General features: G+C 46.2%; 1 protein-coding gene across 6 annotated transcripts in view; it reads right to left on the bottom strand.

Annotated features, from left to right (window-relative positions):
- Positions 1–15751, bottom strand: part of SESN2 (sestrin 2) — a 62248-nt gene that overhangs the window by 15054 nt on the left and 31443 nt on the right. For 5 of the 6 annotated variants that reach the window (XM_081202755.1, XM_081202756.1, XM_081202757.1 and 2 more), the window contains exon 2: positions 1608–1673. In XM_081202755.1, the coding sequence (XP_081058881.1) occupies positions 1608–1673 (66 nt within the window). Of the gene's footprint in view, positions 1–1607; positions 1674–8887; positions 9017–15751 lie in introns of those variants that run through there. The other variant, XM_081202760.1, reaches the window with a different exon arrangement.

The following is a 15751-nucleotide window of genomic DNA, read 5'->3' as shown; positions in this document are numbered from 1 at the left end:
GAACAGTGTTCTCAAAAAGTGCATGGGTGGCTGGCCTCCTTGGGGCAGGGAAGAATGGAGTTTTCTCAAAAAGGGCATTGCTGGCTGGTAGGCCTTCTGAAGAAGAGCACTCCGCACTGCAACATTTTCTTGCAGGTCCTACTCATAAAATAATTGATGTTCTGGTATTTGCTTCTTATCAGCAGAACAACAAACTATTTATGTTATCAGTACCAGGGAACAACAAACCTGTTTTTAGCTACTGCAGTTTCCCTCTGGGAATTGGAATTTATGAAGCAGTTTGACTGGCTTTTTCTAGCCTCCTTTAAGGAACATGATCCCTAGACTTCAGTAGAAGGCAGTCAGGCTCAGAGACAAGTGACTGAGGTCACCCAGTGAGCAGCATGGCTGAGTGGGAACCTGAGCCCGGGTCTCCCAGGACCTAGTTCAACACTCTAACCATAACGCTGCCTTGATTAATTGTCATGGAAGTATGGTCTATAAGTATCTCAATAAATAGATAAAGCAGAAGCTGGAGACAGTGGTGTGTAGTGCTCAGAACAGTGGTGCCTAGAGATCACAAGACAGAAAGGAAATTTGTCCCACCCACCCCGAGGTTTTTTAAAAGACAGTGTTGGGGCCCAGCCAGGTCTCTCTAGATCTGTTCATGCAATTTACACATCTGTTCCTTCACTGTGTACACAGAAATACACCCAGGGCTTTTTTTCAGCCAGAACTCGCCAGACCTCAGTTCTGGCACCTCTCAGGTGGGAGCCACTGCCATCATGGTGAGTTCTGGCACCTCTTTTTCTAGAGAAATAGCACTGAATACACATGTTCCTTCCTAACATGGATGGGAGGTGGGGATGGAAAGGAATACTAAAGTTTCTGCCCCCCGCCAACCCAACAATCCCCCCCCCAAAAGCCAGCTCCAGTTCCCCGAGCTGAAACATTCTCTCTCGTTCCAAAGTATTGCTTCCTCAAAAACGAAAGCAAAGAACAGGGGCACTGACTAACAAGAGAGATCTATTCCCATGCTCAGGACCACCCTGAGGTTTACAGAATTAAAAAAAGAATGACGACGACAACTAAAGAGCAAAGGGAAGTCCTACGTATGGCACAAGGAAGACAGAGAATGTTCAGCCATGGAATGTTGAGTGTGGGAACCCTGAACGGCAGGAACCCTGAATAACAGCACTCCTGCTTGTAGCCAGCAAGCACACTGCACCTTTGCTAATATTTATTATTTATTGATATTCAGTTCTTTAATATTACAGCACCTGAAGACTACTAGATGCTGAATGCTTGCCGGCTATTTTCTTGTGCATATGAGAGATCTCAAGTACATAGCCTGTTTGCTAAGGGTGCTGGGAACTGTAGCACTGCGAGGAATAAACTATGGTTCCCAGGATTCCTGCCCCAAGGCAGGGAGGACGAATGTGTTTTAAATGCACAATGTGTATGCAGCTAGAGCTAACCTTCCCAGTACCCAGACTCCTCCCCGCCCCCCAGATCCATCCCCATAAATGCAAAAATAACTAGCACCATCACTGCAAGGCCCTCTCTAGTAAGGATGATTCCCTGGCCTGGCAGAGACAGAAAAAGAAGTTCCAAGCTGTGCATCTTACCTCTTCCACCGGGATGAAGGAACTGGGGCCTCTTCCCAACTGCCGGGGGATTTTGACTCCTCTGTCCTGGAAAATGAAAGGAACAGCTGTTTTTAGAAGAACCAACACTCACATCAAAGGGGACTCTGCCCCACCCAGTTACTGCTTCCCTGGGAGGACAGCCATTGCCAGAGGCTGTACATCACAGTTTGGGGGTGGAGGAAGGGTGGGGTGGGGAGAATAAGGCAAGAGTGAAAGAAAGCACAAAGGAGTGGGGGGAGTGCGCCAGACCCTAGAGAGCAAAGGCTGCTGGAAACTTCAAGTTAGGCTCTGCTGATGAGATGTCTTTTTCTCAACCTCTCCTCCTTGCAAAAGCCGCTTGGAGCAATAGCCCCGGAGGAATTGCATCAGATAAAAGACCTGCCCAGAACTGGTTAGCTCAGTGTGAAGTTTGGGGATTTCCATCAACCTCCCCCACGTTCAGAAAAGAAAGCGACAATATCTCTTAAAGGAGGAGGAGCTGGTCACCCTTTGACTCAGGAATTCTGCTACCTGATGAAAAACGGTCCAAAGCGTTACAGGGAGATCTCCCCTCTCCCTGCAACAGAGGGCCTAGCCTTGCATCAGCAAGATGATCTCCCCAGGACAGGAGCGGTTTGGTAACCTAGTTTCTCTCTCACACTCCACAGACCAGCGGTGCCAGGGCAAGAAGAGCTGCAGGCTGGAAGACTTTTATCTAGACAGCTGATCCTAAGAGCCACCTACTGAATTCCAAGACTAGACAAACAGAAGGCAGACAAACCCACATCACCACCTGCCACTTCTCTGCTGTGCTTTAGGCCACTGCCTAAGAGGGGTTTTGTTGAAGGCGTCAACTGAAGACAGCTTAGTGCTGCAAGGCCTCTGAGCACTCCCCCCCCCCCCACCTGAGCGGAGAGTTTTCTGGCACTCCTAGACAGGACTGGGAGGTCTGTGTATATCAGAGAGCCAGGCCTACACTCCCCGCTGGCTCAGTACTGAAGAGGGAAAGCTGAGCAAGCAGTGCTTATGCGCTACAACACATAGGAAAGTAGCATTGTGCCCTAAATTTTGCAAGAGATTGGCTACCAGTGGAGTTATTTCTATGCACTGACCAAGGCTAAGGTCCGCAGATGCAATTGCCAGCTCGCCGCTGGCGAGTGCATCTTTCTAACCTGGCGACTGCAGCATTGGAATATGGAGAAGAAGGAGGATTGTCCTCCAACAGCGTGTGGATTCTAGGAAACTCCTATTCCCACTCTGGAAACCATACCGCTGTGAGGGGTATAGGGGTTTTGATACTGCTTTAAATGCACAGTGCAAATGGGCCCCCAGAAGTTATACAGGAGTTTTCAGACCACACCCAGAGGTCAAAACGCTTTAGCTCGATGATCTCAGTGATCTTTCAAACAACTCTGCAGCACAGGCCCTGTATCCACCCCATTATGCAGAAGGAACACGGAGAAGGGAATCCAGTAAAGGCTACTTAAGTGAGCTCTTGTTGGAGTCAGGAGTTGAACTAGAAACCTCGGCTGGCTCTTAGCCGCTGCACCACACCAGGGCTCTCCTATTAAAATGTTTCCCCACGCATGGCAATTTCAGGATGAACACTGCTCTATAGGCAACCAGCAACCACATCTTCCCATTTCTTGACTGTGCTGGAGCTTTCAAAAAAGTTAATTACATCCAACAATAACATGCAAAGTTAGTAACCCTGAGGGCTTATCATCTACTTTTGATGTGGCTGTCAGCACCAAACAAGCTGTTCACCACAAAATTAAGAGATACAATTAGAGGCAGCAGAAACTTGTGTGTGTGTGGTTTTTTTTAAATAAAAAACCCGTAAGTTACCAAAGGTGGGAGTGTGGAGGCAGAGAGAAAGGGGAGAGGGGAAAGGACAAGCAGCAACACATTGGCCAACATGTCTTCAAAAGCCAGTCATGAGATTTAAAACAGCCTTCTCCTGGTGACCTGCAGATGTCGTGGGTCCCCAACTCCCATCAACCCCTGTCAGAACGGCCTGTCATTAGGGATAATAGAAGCTGTAGGCAAACAACATCTAGTGGGCACCAGGTTGGGGAAGCCTGCAAAAGATGCCCCTTTAAGCAAATGTAGTGATTTAACACCATCTTCAGGTGTCCATTCTTTCCTATCACCTCACAGAAGTTCACTGTATTTTTTAAATGCCGCTTTTACTTATTTACTGCAGAAATAAAAAATAATAATCAGTGTTGTCACAGGGAAGGAAAGTAATAAGGAATTAGCCTGCATTTTGGAGGGTTAAGTACTTTCAAACATCACTGCAGGCCAGATTTGCAAATGGATAAAACTGATCAAAGAATGGCATAAAGGAGCCTTCTAAAGAGCTGATGGTATGAATTTAAAAGGAGAAACAACCTCCACTTTATTATGGTGTGGGTCACAAACCAAGGGTTATCTAGTCCAACGCCCTGCAATGCAGGAATCTCAATATGAGTTTCAGTAATAAAAAAGCAACTCAGATTTAGGAACACAAGAAGCTACCTTATGCCAAGCCAGACCACTGGGTCTGTCTACCTCAGTGCTGTCTACACTGACGGGCAGCAGCTCCCTGGGATTTCAGGCACCAGTCTCTTTCAGTGGGGATTGAATTTGGGACATTCAGCATGCAAGGCAGATTCTCTGCCACCAAACTTGCAGCCCTCGAATCCTTAGGACTGCTGGAATACACACAAACTCTTCTCAAAAAGTGAATTTTCCCAACTGTAACAAATGCAATTATCTTGCTCAGGACAAACATAAGTCTGGATAAGCCAGTGGCGTAGCGTGGGTTGTCAGCACCCGGGGCAAGACAAGTAATTTGCGCCCCCTAACCTGTGGATTTGCGCCCCCTAACCCCCAGATGTTGCGCCCGGTGCGGCCGGCCCCCCCCTGCACCCCCCGCCACTGGGATGAGCCCTAATTAAAATACTATTTTGGTCAAAACCTTCAGAGTTTCCATTTAGGCCTTTTCATATCCCTTTCTATTTTAAAATTGCACATAAAAAAATAAGATATTCAAACGCAACAGAACGCTACTGTTTGAAAATGTAGGTATGGACATCAGTAGGGATACCAGAGAACTTCAACAAAAATGGAAACGGGAGCAGAAATTGCTGGTGTTCCCTTATTCATCCCATGTCTGGAAGGCTAAACAATCCAACAAATATTATCTGTGGTCAATGTTGTCATTCTTCAGTCCACCAATGAAACGCGTTTGATAAATTGTCGTCGCCACCCCCTGCGATTTGCATTGTGTGCGGATTAATGTAACTGATTATGTAATTCACCATAGCGGAAAAGAAGATGAATAATGCAGTTCTTGTTGGAAGCCAAATTGCAGCAGAACAGAAACAGCGCAGCATGCAATGCATCCAAGGTGGAAAAGAAGTAGATTGCCTTCTTTCATCCCTACTGACCAGAAAGTAGGGATGGGTTTCTGCTGTTTTGAGTGGATGATCATCACGGGCAAAACGTGATTTTGTTAGTGAACAGTTTCCTTCATCAAGTCACAGCCGTTCCAGCGCTGCTCTCTGCAAGCGTGAGAACACAAGTCGCCTGTGGGTTGGAAGGTGAGCGGGGCTATTTATTCCCCCCCTTTTTAGACTTTCATTAAACATTGAAAAAACGAGCGAGCGAGCGAGAAACACATACAAACAAGTAGAAAAAAGAAGCCCACAAACCAGTATTTACACTTGCGCAGCTGGCTAAATAAAGGGTTAAAGAAAAGCTTCCTTATTTCAGTCTCCAAAAATGCTGACTCCTTGGAATGACACTTTTTTTTTTAAATGGAAAGAGCCAGAAGCCTATATCCAGAGGCACACACAAGACACTGGTGAACTAACCTTTGCCACTCTCCCCCCCCCCCCATGCACACACCCTAGCCACGCAAGTCTAACTCAGCTCAAATATAAAGCTCTCCAAAGCTGCTGACTCGACAAGACTTTTTTTTCCAGCCTCTGAGACAGACAGACAGACAGACAGACAGACACACACACACACACACACACACACACACACACACACACAAAGAGCTTTGATAAAGGGAGGGTTAGAAAGCTGAGAAAAGGGAGGGAGAATAGGAAGGTCAGGCCTCGGCTGGAGGCGCTTCAGATTGCCAAAGAGCAACTAAACTGGACTCCTTTTTTGTCGCCAGATACTAGAGCCAGCCAATCACAGCATGGAACAAAAACAAGATTTTGTAATCCTTTGAGCTTCCATAAAATAAAGCTTCAAAAGTGCAATATAAATAATCACAGGTGGTCATTAGTAATAGAGGCTATATTTATATCCCTCTCACCTGATTTCTTTCCCTGATCATCTAAACCATCAATATTTTTTTTAATTCCTTTTAAATAATTAACTCACTGACAGAGGAACAATGAACCAAGCCAGCATGGTCAGTTCCACATCTCTAGCCAGCATGGTCAATTGCATACAGCGCAAATGTCCCGTTTTGAGCGGGACACCTTGGATTGACAGAAGCCACCCTGACAGCGGCGTAGCGTGAGTTGTCAGCACCCGGGGCAACGCAAGTAATTTGCGCCCCCTAACCCGGGGCAAGGCAAGTAATTTGCGCCCCCCCAACCCCTAACCTGCGAGTTGCCGCTGGCGCTGCCGCGCAAACAACGCTGCTTGCCCAGAGGAGGATGGAGGCAGAAGCAGCCGCCGCCTGTGGCTGGGCCGAGGGGATGGCAGCGGCGGCAGGGTGCGGAGGCTGCCCGTGCCCGGCCAGGCGTCGGTGGCGGCGTCGGCGCTGCTGCAGCGGCTGCTCCTCCTGCGAGCAGTGAGCGGAGCGCAGCCACAGCAACGGCGGGGGGCGCGCGCGCTAGGGCGCAAGGCTGGCGGTGGCGGCGGGGAGCCCGGCGGAGGAAGGAACTTGTCCCTTCCCTCTGGACTCGCGCCCCCCCAGATGTTGCGCCCGGTGCGGTCGGCACCCTTGGCACCCCCCACGCTACGCCACTGCACCCTGATCCAAATCCCGGGTTTTGGCTCCCATGCTCTGAATGTGCCACAGCGTGGGACCCAAATACACACCTTCTTGGTCGCAAGACAGTTGGCTCACACCAGAGTGCGGGACCAAAAAATGGAACAGACGGTGTACTTATGGAAGCCGGTGCTGCACTTCCGGGATTTCAGCCAATGGGGACCAAAGGAGTGTGGAAGCAAAAGACACATGTCTTTTGGTTCCACACTCTTTTGGTTCCGCACAAGTGAAGGCAAGGCGGTGGCTAGCAGGTGGGCAGTGAGCGAGTGGCAGCAGTGTTGGGGTGCTGTGTGTGTGTGTTCCAAATTTCCCTCCCGAAATGTTTGGGGGTATGCAATTGTCAAGGAGGAGAGAATAATAATAATTATATTATTTATATCCCGCCCATCTGGCTGGGTTTCCATGCAACATCTGAAGGGCTACAGGTTCCTCATCCCTCTTCAAATGGCCCTTCTTCCATTTTTAAAACTGTCTGGTGGGTGGCGACTAGAGAACATGCCATCCCAACAGTGCCTGCCCCCGCATATATGGAATGCCCTCATCAGGAAGGAAGACTTGGCTCCCAAAACTGACATATTGTCAGTGCCAGGCAAAGCCATTCCTCTTTTTCTCAGGTATTGGTGGGTTATTGTTTTTCCTTGCAGCAGTTGGGGCATCCCCTCCACACTGTGGGGGGCTGTGTGTGGTGGTTAGACCTATGTTAGCGGGATAATTTGTTTTTTATGATAGGATTACCTCATGTTGTGCTTCATTTTAATTATTTTGTTTTTCATATGTTGCTTATTTTACGATTACTTGTAAGTAACTCTGAAACACTTGTGTAAAGCTACAGCTAATAAAACACAAATAATAAATTGCCCTCCTTTCCATTGTTTTAAGTGTTATTTCAGGTCTCTTTTCTCCATCCATCCTAATTCAATACTTTTATTTTGCGAAGGGATATGTGTTATTTTAATATATATCTCAAAAAAGTGAACAACAGAGAACTTAAATAACATAGGATCACTACAGCTGTCTGCACATCATAGCAAAAAATCTAGCAAGCAGGAGTGCAAAGAGGCAAGTTGGATTAGGTAATAAACCATGGAAATTTTTTGCTTTGTTACAGGTTAGCATATAGTTGGTCTGAGAATGGCTGGTTCATCCACTGGTTCCTGACAGTTCCAGAAACAGGCATATTGGTCTGGCACCTGTATATGTGCACCATCATTTTGTCAATGGAAAAAATTAAATCTTGCCAAGTTGTGCTAAATTAATCTGTGTCCCTTAAACAGCATGTTCTTCCAGTATGGCAAAGTTTCATTGCTTTGGCACACAGGTGACTACTATTAGCCATTGTTTTCTAGCATGGATATTAGCCAGAGCCGGCATGGGCAGCCTGTGGCTTTGGGATGGTGTTGAACCAAAACTCCCATCAGTCTCAGCCAGCATGATCAATGGCCAGGAATTATGGGAGTTGTGGTTCAATATCTGGAGGGCTACAGGTTCCCCATCACTGAAGAGAAAAACACGGCAATTACCCAACCAAGATTCGCAGGTCAGTCTATGGCATGATTTGCTAGCGAACCTTGGCCATTGCAAAAACAGGGAAACAGGTCTTAGCCATGCAAAACAAAAGAAACGAATGCATTAAAGCACTGAACTGGATTGTGAGGTTTATAATGTAAGCACTCACTTCAAAGCTTGGGTTGGATAAATTTAACTTTCTCTCAACAATAGGACAGATGCCTTGAAACATAAATCAATCAGCGAGGAGCTGTTTGTACTGAATCCCTTTGCATGGAAAAAAACAAACCTGTGAAAGCAAGCCCAACCATGCCTCATCCACCCCCATCCCCGCAGCAAGCCAACAGACTGTATTTTTCGCATTTGAAAAGCTCGAAAATTGCTACCAGGTACCTACTTCAAGGGACTAATCCACATGCTCTCAGTCACTTGAAGACCAGCGGTGCCAAGTTTGGCAGATACATAAAACCAGAAGTTATAAGAGTATCCCATGTAAGGATTAATAGGAGAGTCTCAGATCTGAAAAGACTGAAGAGCTGAACTTTTGCTGCCTCTCCATTCTTCCAGATGGGAATTTCCTGCTGATAATTTATATATAATCTATTTACTCTCAAGTGTTCCCAGTAAGTCAGTGGACCAACTCAAAGCAAGTGGATTGTCAACCCAAACAAAAAAGGTCTCTCCCCTTTCAACATGGATCTCTGATGTCAAGCAGCCAAGCAACATTTATTTACTCTCATTTCCTTACAACCAAAAAGTCAGACTGACCTACCTTGATTTTGGTCTCTCTCTCTCTCTCTCTCTCAAAGGGGAGGAGTAGCTTCTTTTTGCCTGCCTTCACGACAGAACTTAAGCCCGATCACTTCCCATCCTCAGCGGCTTCTGTGCTTCCTGTTCTAACACATTGCATCCCTAAATAGTCTTGTGTCTGCCCACAGATGCATCACGTCACAGACCAATTCCCTATGATGCAACTTGTTTCCACCAAGAGGGTGGGGAGCTGAAACAGAGGACTCCTTTGGGAAACAGGCAAGTCAGCCAAAACGGATTGTTCTCCCAAAAGGAGAATACTCAGATTATGGATTTTTGCCTCTGCCACCCACCTCCTCTTGATGTCTGATTAATCTCATCCTCCAGCCTCCCACTGGCACAGCAGTTGAACCAAATGTCCCCACCTTCTCTGTTAAGACACAAAACCCATGCACAAATCCTACACAGTCTGTTCACTCAAGCCTGGCAACATTGACTTTATAAAACTCTAGAACATGGGCACAGCCAGGGGGGCTGGGGGCAGCTGCCCTCCCCCCAAATCAATAAATATATATAATTAACTGAGGTTCTGTGCCCCCAACAAAAGGCCTGTCCCTCCAACAAAAATCCTGGCTACGCCCATGATCTAGAATGAATGCAGGTGAAAGGAGAAGAATCAACCTCAAAGAGGACCTCCCAGTTCAGAAAATGATTACAGCAATGATCTACCTAGCAAGGTGGTAATAATAAGAAAAGAATCTGTAAATCACTTTATACAATTTTAACAAGTCACTTCTTAGTGCCTCCACTTCCTTGTCTGTTCTGCCAACCATCTCTCCCTCAATGCAAAGACTGTTTTTATCTCTTGTCTTTAAAGGAGTAGTTTAAGGCTTCCCCTTACCATCTTGATTAAATGATTTTTGGTTAACCATTTAAAAACTCCACCAACCACTTTTTTTTACCCATCCCCATGCCTCCACTTCCTAATTTCCTTGTTTCATAGAATGATGGGGGCGAGAGTATGTTCAGTTGACATTTTACCGAGAAGCTGCCTCATCTCGACTTCCCCAAAATGATCAGCAAACCAAAATGCAGCTAGCCACACTTCTCCAAATTTCGCAACGCAGTTCCCCAACAATAAAAATGTGCATATTATTGAAAAATCTGCCTGAAAATGTAAATGTAAACAGCTCAGGACCGCAATACCTCAAGAACCACTTGTCTCCACATGAACCTACCTCGACCCTGAGATGATTCTCTGAGGTCCTTCTCCGTGTGCCTCCTCCATGAGAAGCCTGGAGGGTGGCAACATGAGAACAGGCCTTTTCTGCAGTGGCTCCCCTTTTGTGAATACTCTCCCCACAGGGCGCTTTCACTATATACCTTTAGGCGTCAGGTGAAAATGATCCTTGGCAATCAAGCCTTTGACCAATTAACATAATATGTCGTGGGAGATTATTGGTTTTTTCCCCTTCTTATTTTTATTATGTATTTTGTGTCCTTTATGTTGTATTTTTAGGTTGCAAACCACCCTGAGATCTACGGGTGAAGGGTGGTATATAAATTTGATTAATAAATTGATTAATAATAAATATTAAACAACACTGCTTGCAAAGATGTGTTCATTGGGAGAAACATAGCAGGCCACAGGTTGTCTATCTGTGGTCGACACCAGTTGGTACCAACTCTCTTAAGTTTTCAGACAACGGTCTTTTATCAAGCCTGCCTGGAAATGCTGGGGATCAAACCAGGGAACTTTTGCGCGCAGAACATGTGTTCTGCTACAGTGCTCAGATTCCTCCACTGTAGCTACAGGGAACGGAAAAGCCTGCTCTTTGCCCTTTGCTAGATGCTTCACTCCCCACTCAACCCCACAGAAAACACACAGAACAGTATATTCAAGATGAAGCTGAATGTTGGAAGGTTCAGGACAGCTAAAACAAAGCACTTCTTCAGGCACTCCATAGACAAGTTATGGAACTCGGTCCCACAAGAGGTAATAATGGCGACCAACTTGGATGGTTTTAAAAGCGGATTAGACAAATTCATAGGAGTACAAGTTCGTGGCTACTGGCTGTGGTGGCTATTGCTCTGTCTCCATGATCAGAGGCAGTACAGTGGTACCTCAGGTTAAGTACTTAATTCGTTCCGGAGGTCCGTTCTTAACCTGAAACTGTTCTTAACCTGAAGGACCACTTTAGCTAATGGGGCCTCCCGCTGCCGCCGCACCGCCAGAGCACGATTTCTGTTCTCATCCTGAAGCAAAGTTCTTAACCCGAGGTACTATTTCTGGGTTAGCGGAGTCTGTAACCTGAAGCGTATGTAACCTGAAGCATATGTAACCCGAGGCACCACTGTAATGCATCTGAATACCAGCTTCTGGGAACACAGGAGGGGAAAGGGTTCTTGCACCCAGGTCCTGCTTGCGGTTTCTCATAGAAACCTTGATGGACACTGTGAGAACAGGATGCTGGCCTTGGATCCAGCAGGACCCTTCCTATTCTCCAAGATTCTTATTGGATAATTTGGCAGCAAGTTTAATGATCTAGTTCATATACTTTTTCCTGTGTTAACTTCGTGTTTGTATAGGGATTGTAATTTTAATACAAACTGTTATGAACTTTTATGTGGTATTCTAATAAACTTTAAGGCAAAGGAGGGAGGGAACCCAGGTACCTGATATTACAGGTCCCTTATAGATGGAAGCACCTCAGAGTCTGAAACAAATATTTCAGGTGAAGCTGGAGAAAAGGCAATACTGACTCTCCCTCCTCCCATCTAAAATTTAAAGCAAATCACAGATTGGAACTGATCCCCATCACCAAAGTACACATGAGATACTACTAGAAAAGCAGACAAAACTTCCATGCTTTTCCACAAATGCCCTGACCATCAACTGGTCCAAGGCTGTTCAATCTCAGGCACACCAAAACCCAGCTGAGATACCCAGCACATGCCAACATAGAAAGTGCATGATAAAGCATCTTGGAATGGTGGTTAGGTTTATTAAAACATGTCCTCCATAATAACTAAGGCTTATTAAAACTAATTAACCATAGCAACATCCTCCTCTGGCTACAATATCTCGACTGAAGTAGAGGGTGATTGTCTCAATTTGTCTGATCCCACAGGCAACGGTGCCATCAGGCGACCAGACACCTAAACTTGGCGGATTTCAGCCTGGGAAGTGGCTCCATTATCGCGCTGAAAGAGACGGTATCGGATACCCAAGTCACCCAACGAGAGCCAGCGTGCTGACTAGGTAGGGTGACTCCGCAGGAGATGAGACGCAACGCTTAGTCAGGAATTGGCAAGAGCATACTTGATAAGCAAGTCAGGAAAGGTTAAGCAAATTACAAGCCGTGCAACAAAACAAGGTTATTATAGCGTCATAAACTCAGGAGGCCAAAGAGGCTGCTCAGTCTGTTGGAGCCTATAGAACCAAAGCCAATCAGCTGAGACGGCTCTTTAGGCTGACCCAACATCCCCAGTTTTATTTTATTCTTTTGCCACCTTTCTGTTAGCCACCTGCCTTGCCTGACAATCCACAAGGTGGCTTTATCTTAAAATCTGATACCAAGCACTAAATAAATTAAACCTTAGCCACATAAACAACAGCAAAATTACCCATCAGACCAGCAGCAACTAATATAGATCCATGTCTGGTCTCTTACTGGTCTCAAGGTAAGCTGGAATAGCAGTCTTAGGCACCATCTTGGCCTAAGGGCAGTTTGTTAAAGGTGCTGAGAGTTGTTTGAGGAGACCTTTATTCCCGCCACAGAGCTATAATTCCCAGAGCTCCCTGGGAAGAAGGATTGCTGACAAGAGAGCCCTAGACCCGCTTCAGTGAGGAGGTAGATTCAGTGGGGCCCATGGAGAAGGGCTGGTTCAGAGGGCCTGGGTTCATCAACCCTAGCTGGCAGGGATCAAGAATCAGGGATGATGAGAGCTGTAGATCAATCAGATCCAGAGAGCTATCCTTGCCAGGGGTCAGTCTAGCTCAACATTGTCTACACCAGCTGTTGCTGATGGGAAGTTGTAGCCAACACATTCTGAAGGGCACCAAGTTGGCAAAGGCTTGTCTATGGGGACTGGCAGTGGATCTTCAGGTTTCCAGACAAGAGTCTTTCCCAGCCTTATTTGGAGATGCTGGGAACTGAACCCAGGAACATCTGCATGAGACCATCCCAAACGAAGGACCATGTAAGTTGCACTTTGATGAGTATTTTTTCCAAAAGAGCTTTCTACCTCTTTAAATATATGTAGCCCAGTTATTTTATTGACTGAAATGTAAGAATTGAAATCAATGCAGTTGAATACATTATTTCAGCTCCTGCACCACTGTTCTGTTTCCAAAGTTCAAGGCCGGCTGCTTTCTCTTATGCAGCCAAAATGGCACCACTCACTCACTAAAGGAAGCTTTCAGAAGGCTCAGGAGACTTGCCAAGGTTTACAGAAGCACAAAAAAATACCCAAAGTAACTAAGGGAGCATCCTTCCCCAAAAAGCTCAATAGGGGCCGAGGATGTTCAATGGCTAAAGAATGCTGACTGCCTTCTGGAGAAAGGGGAAAAAGAAAACCAGAAATTGAAGGTCTTGAAAGAAGGCAATGCTGGTTGGCTGGCACCGTGAACAGAAGCACTTCACACTGCAACGTTTTGTTCCAGGTTCCATTTGTTCTATGCCTATTCATCATGAAGTGGGGCATTCTTGCTCAGAGCTGCACCCTCTGCTGGCATATAAGGGACTTGACTGCTGTCGCCTATGCCTTTATGTGGTGCTGCCCATGAAGATAGCACAAAAATTGCAACAGGTGCTGGTCAGTAATTTCACCAGTACTTACAATGGGCCCAGAAGCACTCTGGTTACGGGTTCAAGTTAGCCTTGGCCTATAAATCCCTCCTTGTTGACAGATAAGGGAATTACACAGGGTGACACAGCTAGGTGCTTCTAGTTTTGCATTTGGCTAGAAAAACAGGATATATAACCTGGCAAGCGAGTAATCTGTGGGCCATTACAGACATAACATTCTTGGTTTGGTAAACAATGGCTTTGTAAGAAGAAAACCAGTGTTGGGCCTTCACATTCCTCCCTGGTGTGCCAGCTTCCACACTGTGACCCTCCAGTATCTCTTTAAACCACAGATTCCCACTATCACATCCAAGGTGGGAAATGCTCAATGTTAATTTCAGTAACCAGAATCTTAGACCCATAAGGTTTAAAATTCTGATGGGAGCTAAAGTCCAACATTGGGGGGGGGGTGGATAGGTTCCCTACCCATGGCTTCTAAACTATTATTCTTATGTGCACATACTCATATGACCCCTGACATTTTTGCCCAATCTGTTGTTTCCAAACTGAAAAACTGTTCCAGCAAAAAGCTACTTTGTGATGTCACAGATATCAGGTCGATCAACCCTCTGTTCTGCCTGAAACTAGCACAACTTCCCACCCCCAGAGCTCAATCCTCAGACTGTACACATGACAACAGCGTCGTGAGTTTACTTTGCAGAAGAGAGAGGCACTATTCCAAAATCCACATTTGGGCAATACCCTTATTAAGCTAATCAACGTGTTACAGAATGGCATGTACACATCTGAGCTCAGACCAGATGAAGGTTTCTTGGGAGTTGTCAAACAGGAATTAAGAGAAACCACGCAGTTTGTATACAGTGGTATCTCAGGTTACAGACACTTCAGGTTACAGACTCCGCTAACCCAGAAATAGTACCTCGGGTTAAGAACTTTTCTTCAGGATGAAAACAGAAATCGTGCAGCAGCAGCAGGAGGCCCCATTAGCTAAAGTGGTACCTCAGGTTAAGAACAGTTTCAGGTTAAGAATGAACCTCCAGAAAGAATTAAGTTCTTAACCTGAGGTACCACTGTACTGACATATGACGGCCCAATGCCAGATCCCAAGGAGAAAGCAGCAAGGCTGGAGGTAAAGGAAAGGTTGCCAGGCAGTGGGTAACTCCAAGTGACAACTTGCTCTGACAAAGGTTGGGAGCAGAGTGAGGCCTTGGAAGCCTCTGTGTCTCCAGACTACCTCCTCCACAGCTTCCCTCCTGAGGCATTTCTGCACTGCCAAACTATTAATGTGCAGTGGGGGGCATCTTGTGTTTGAGTGTCCAGGCTCTGGCCCTATAGACCAGTGGTGGCGAACCTAGGGCACGTGTGCCAGAGAGGGCACTCAGAGCTCTCTCTGTGGGCACATGTGCCATTGCCCCAGCAGGGCCATAGCTTCCTTGCTGGGGATGGAGGAGAGGAGGGTTTGCGCACGCCGTCCCAAGCCTGTGGCACCAGGGCCTGGCAAGCATCGAAGGGCTGAGCAGGCATTGACTTTTGATGCACCAGGGCCTCCTGCCAGTCTGTTTTTCCTACTCAGGAGTAAGACACCTTGAGTTCAGCAGGGCTTAACTCCCAGGTCATTTAGCATATAAATATGGCAACCTAAGAAGGGGCTGCTGGGTTTACATGTTCGCTGGGCTTTCCTGCAGAAGCCAACAGAGAAATTCATTCCGTGGAGGCTGCGATCAAATGGCGGCTGAAGAAACAGCAAATAATAATAATAATAATAATTAATAATAATTAATAATAATAATAAATTATTTATACCCCACCCATCTGGCTGGGTTGATTTACTTATTTATATTTATTTGTATGTGCGCACACAGACAATCATCATTATCTCATATGAAAATAGGGAGAGGGTGGCTCTTAGTACAGCCCTTCAGTGTACACTAGTGGCCAAAATCGTGGAACCTTCTGGAAAAAACGTATTTCCGAGGTTTGATGGCTCATAACACCACTTTGTTTTGGAGTAATACCAGTGTTTTTTTTTCTGTGGGGACGCAGGAAGACGCCTACTCCTAAACATTTGTGAATTG

Source organism: Podarcis bocagei (genome assembly GCF_964188305.1).
Source record: "Podarcis bocagei genome assembly, chromosome: 7".
NCBI lineage: Eukaryota > Metazoa > Chordata > Lepidosauria > Squamata > Lacertidae > Podarcis > Podarcis bocagei.
The sequence above is the reverse complement of the archived record's forward strand: the minus strand, read 5'-3'. Positions and strand labels throughout refer to the sequence as shown.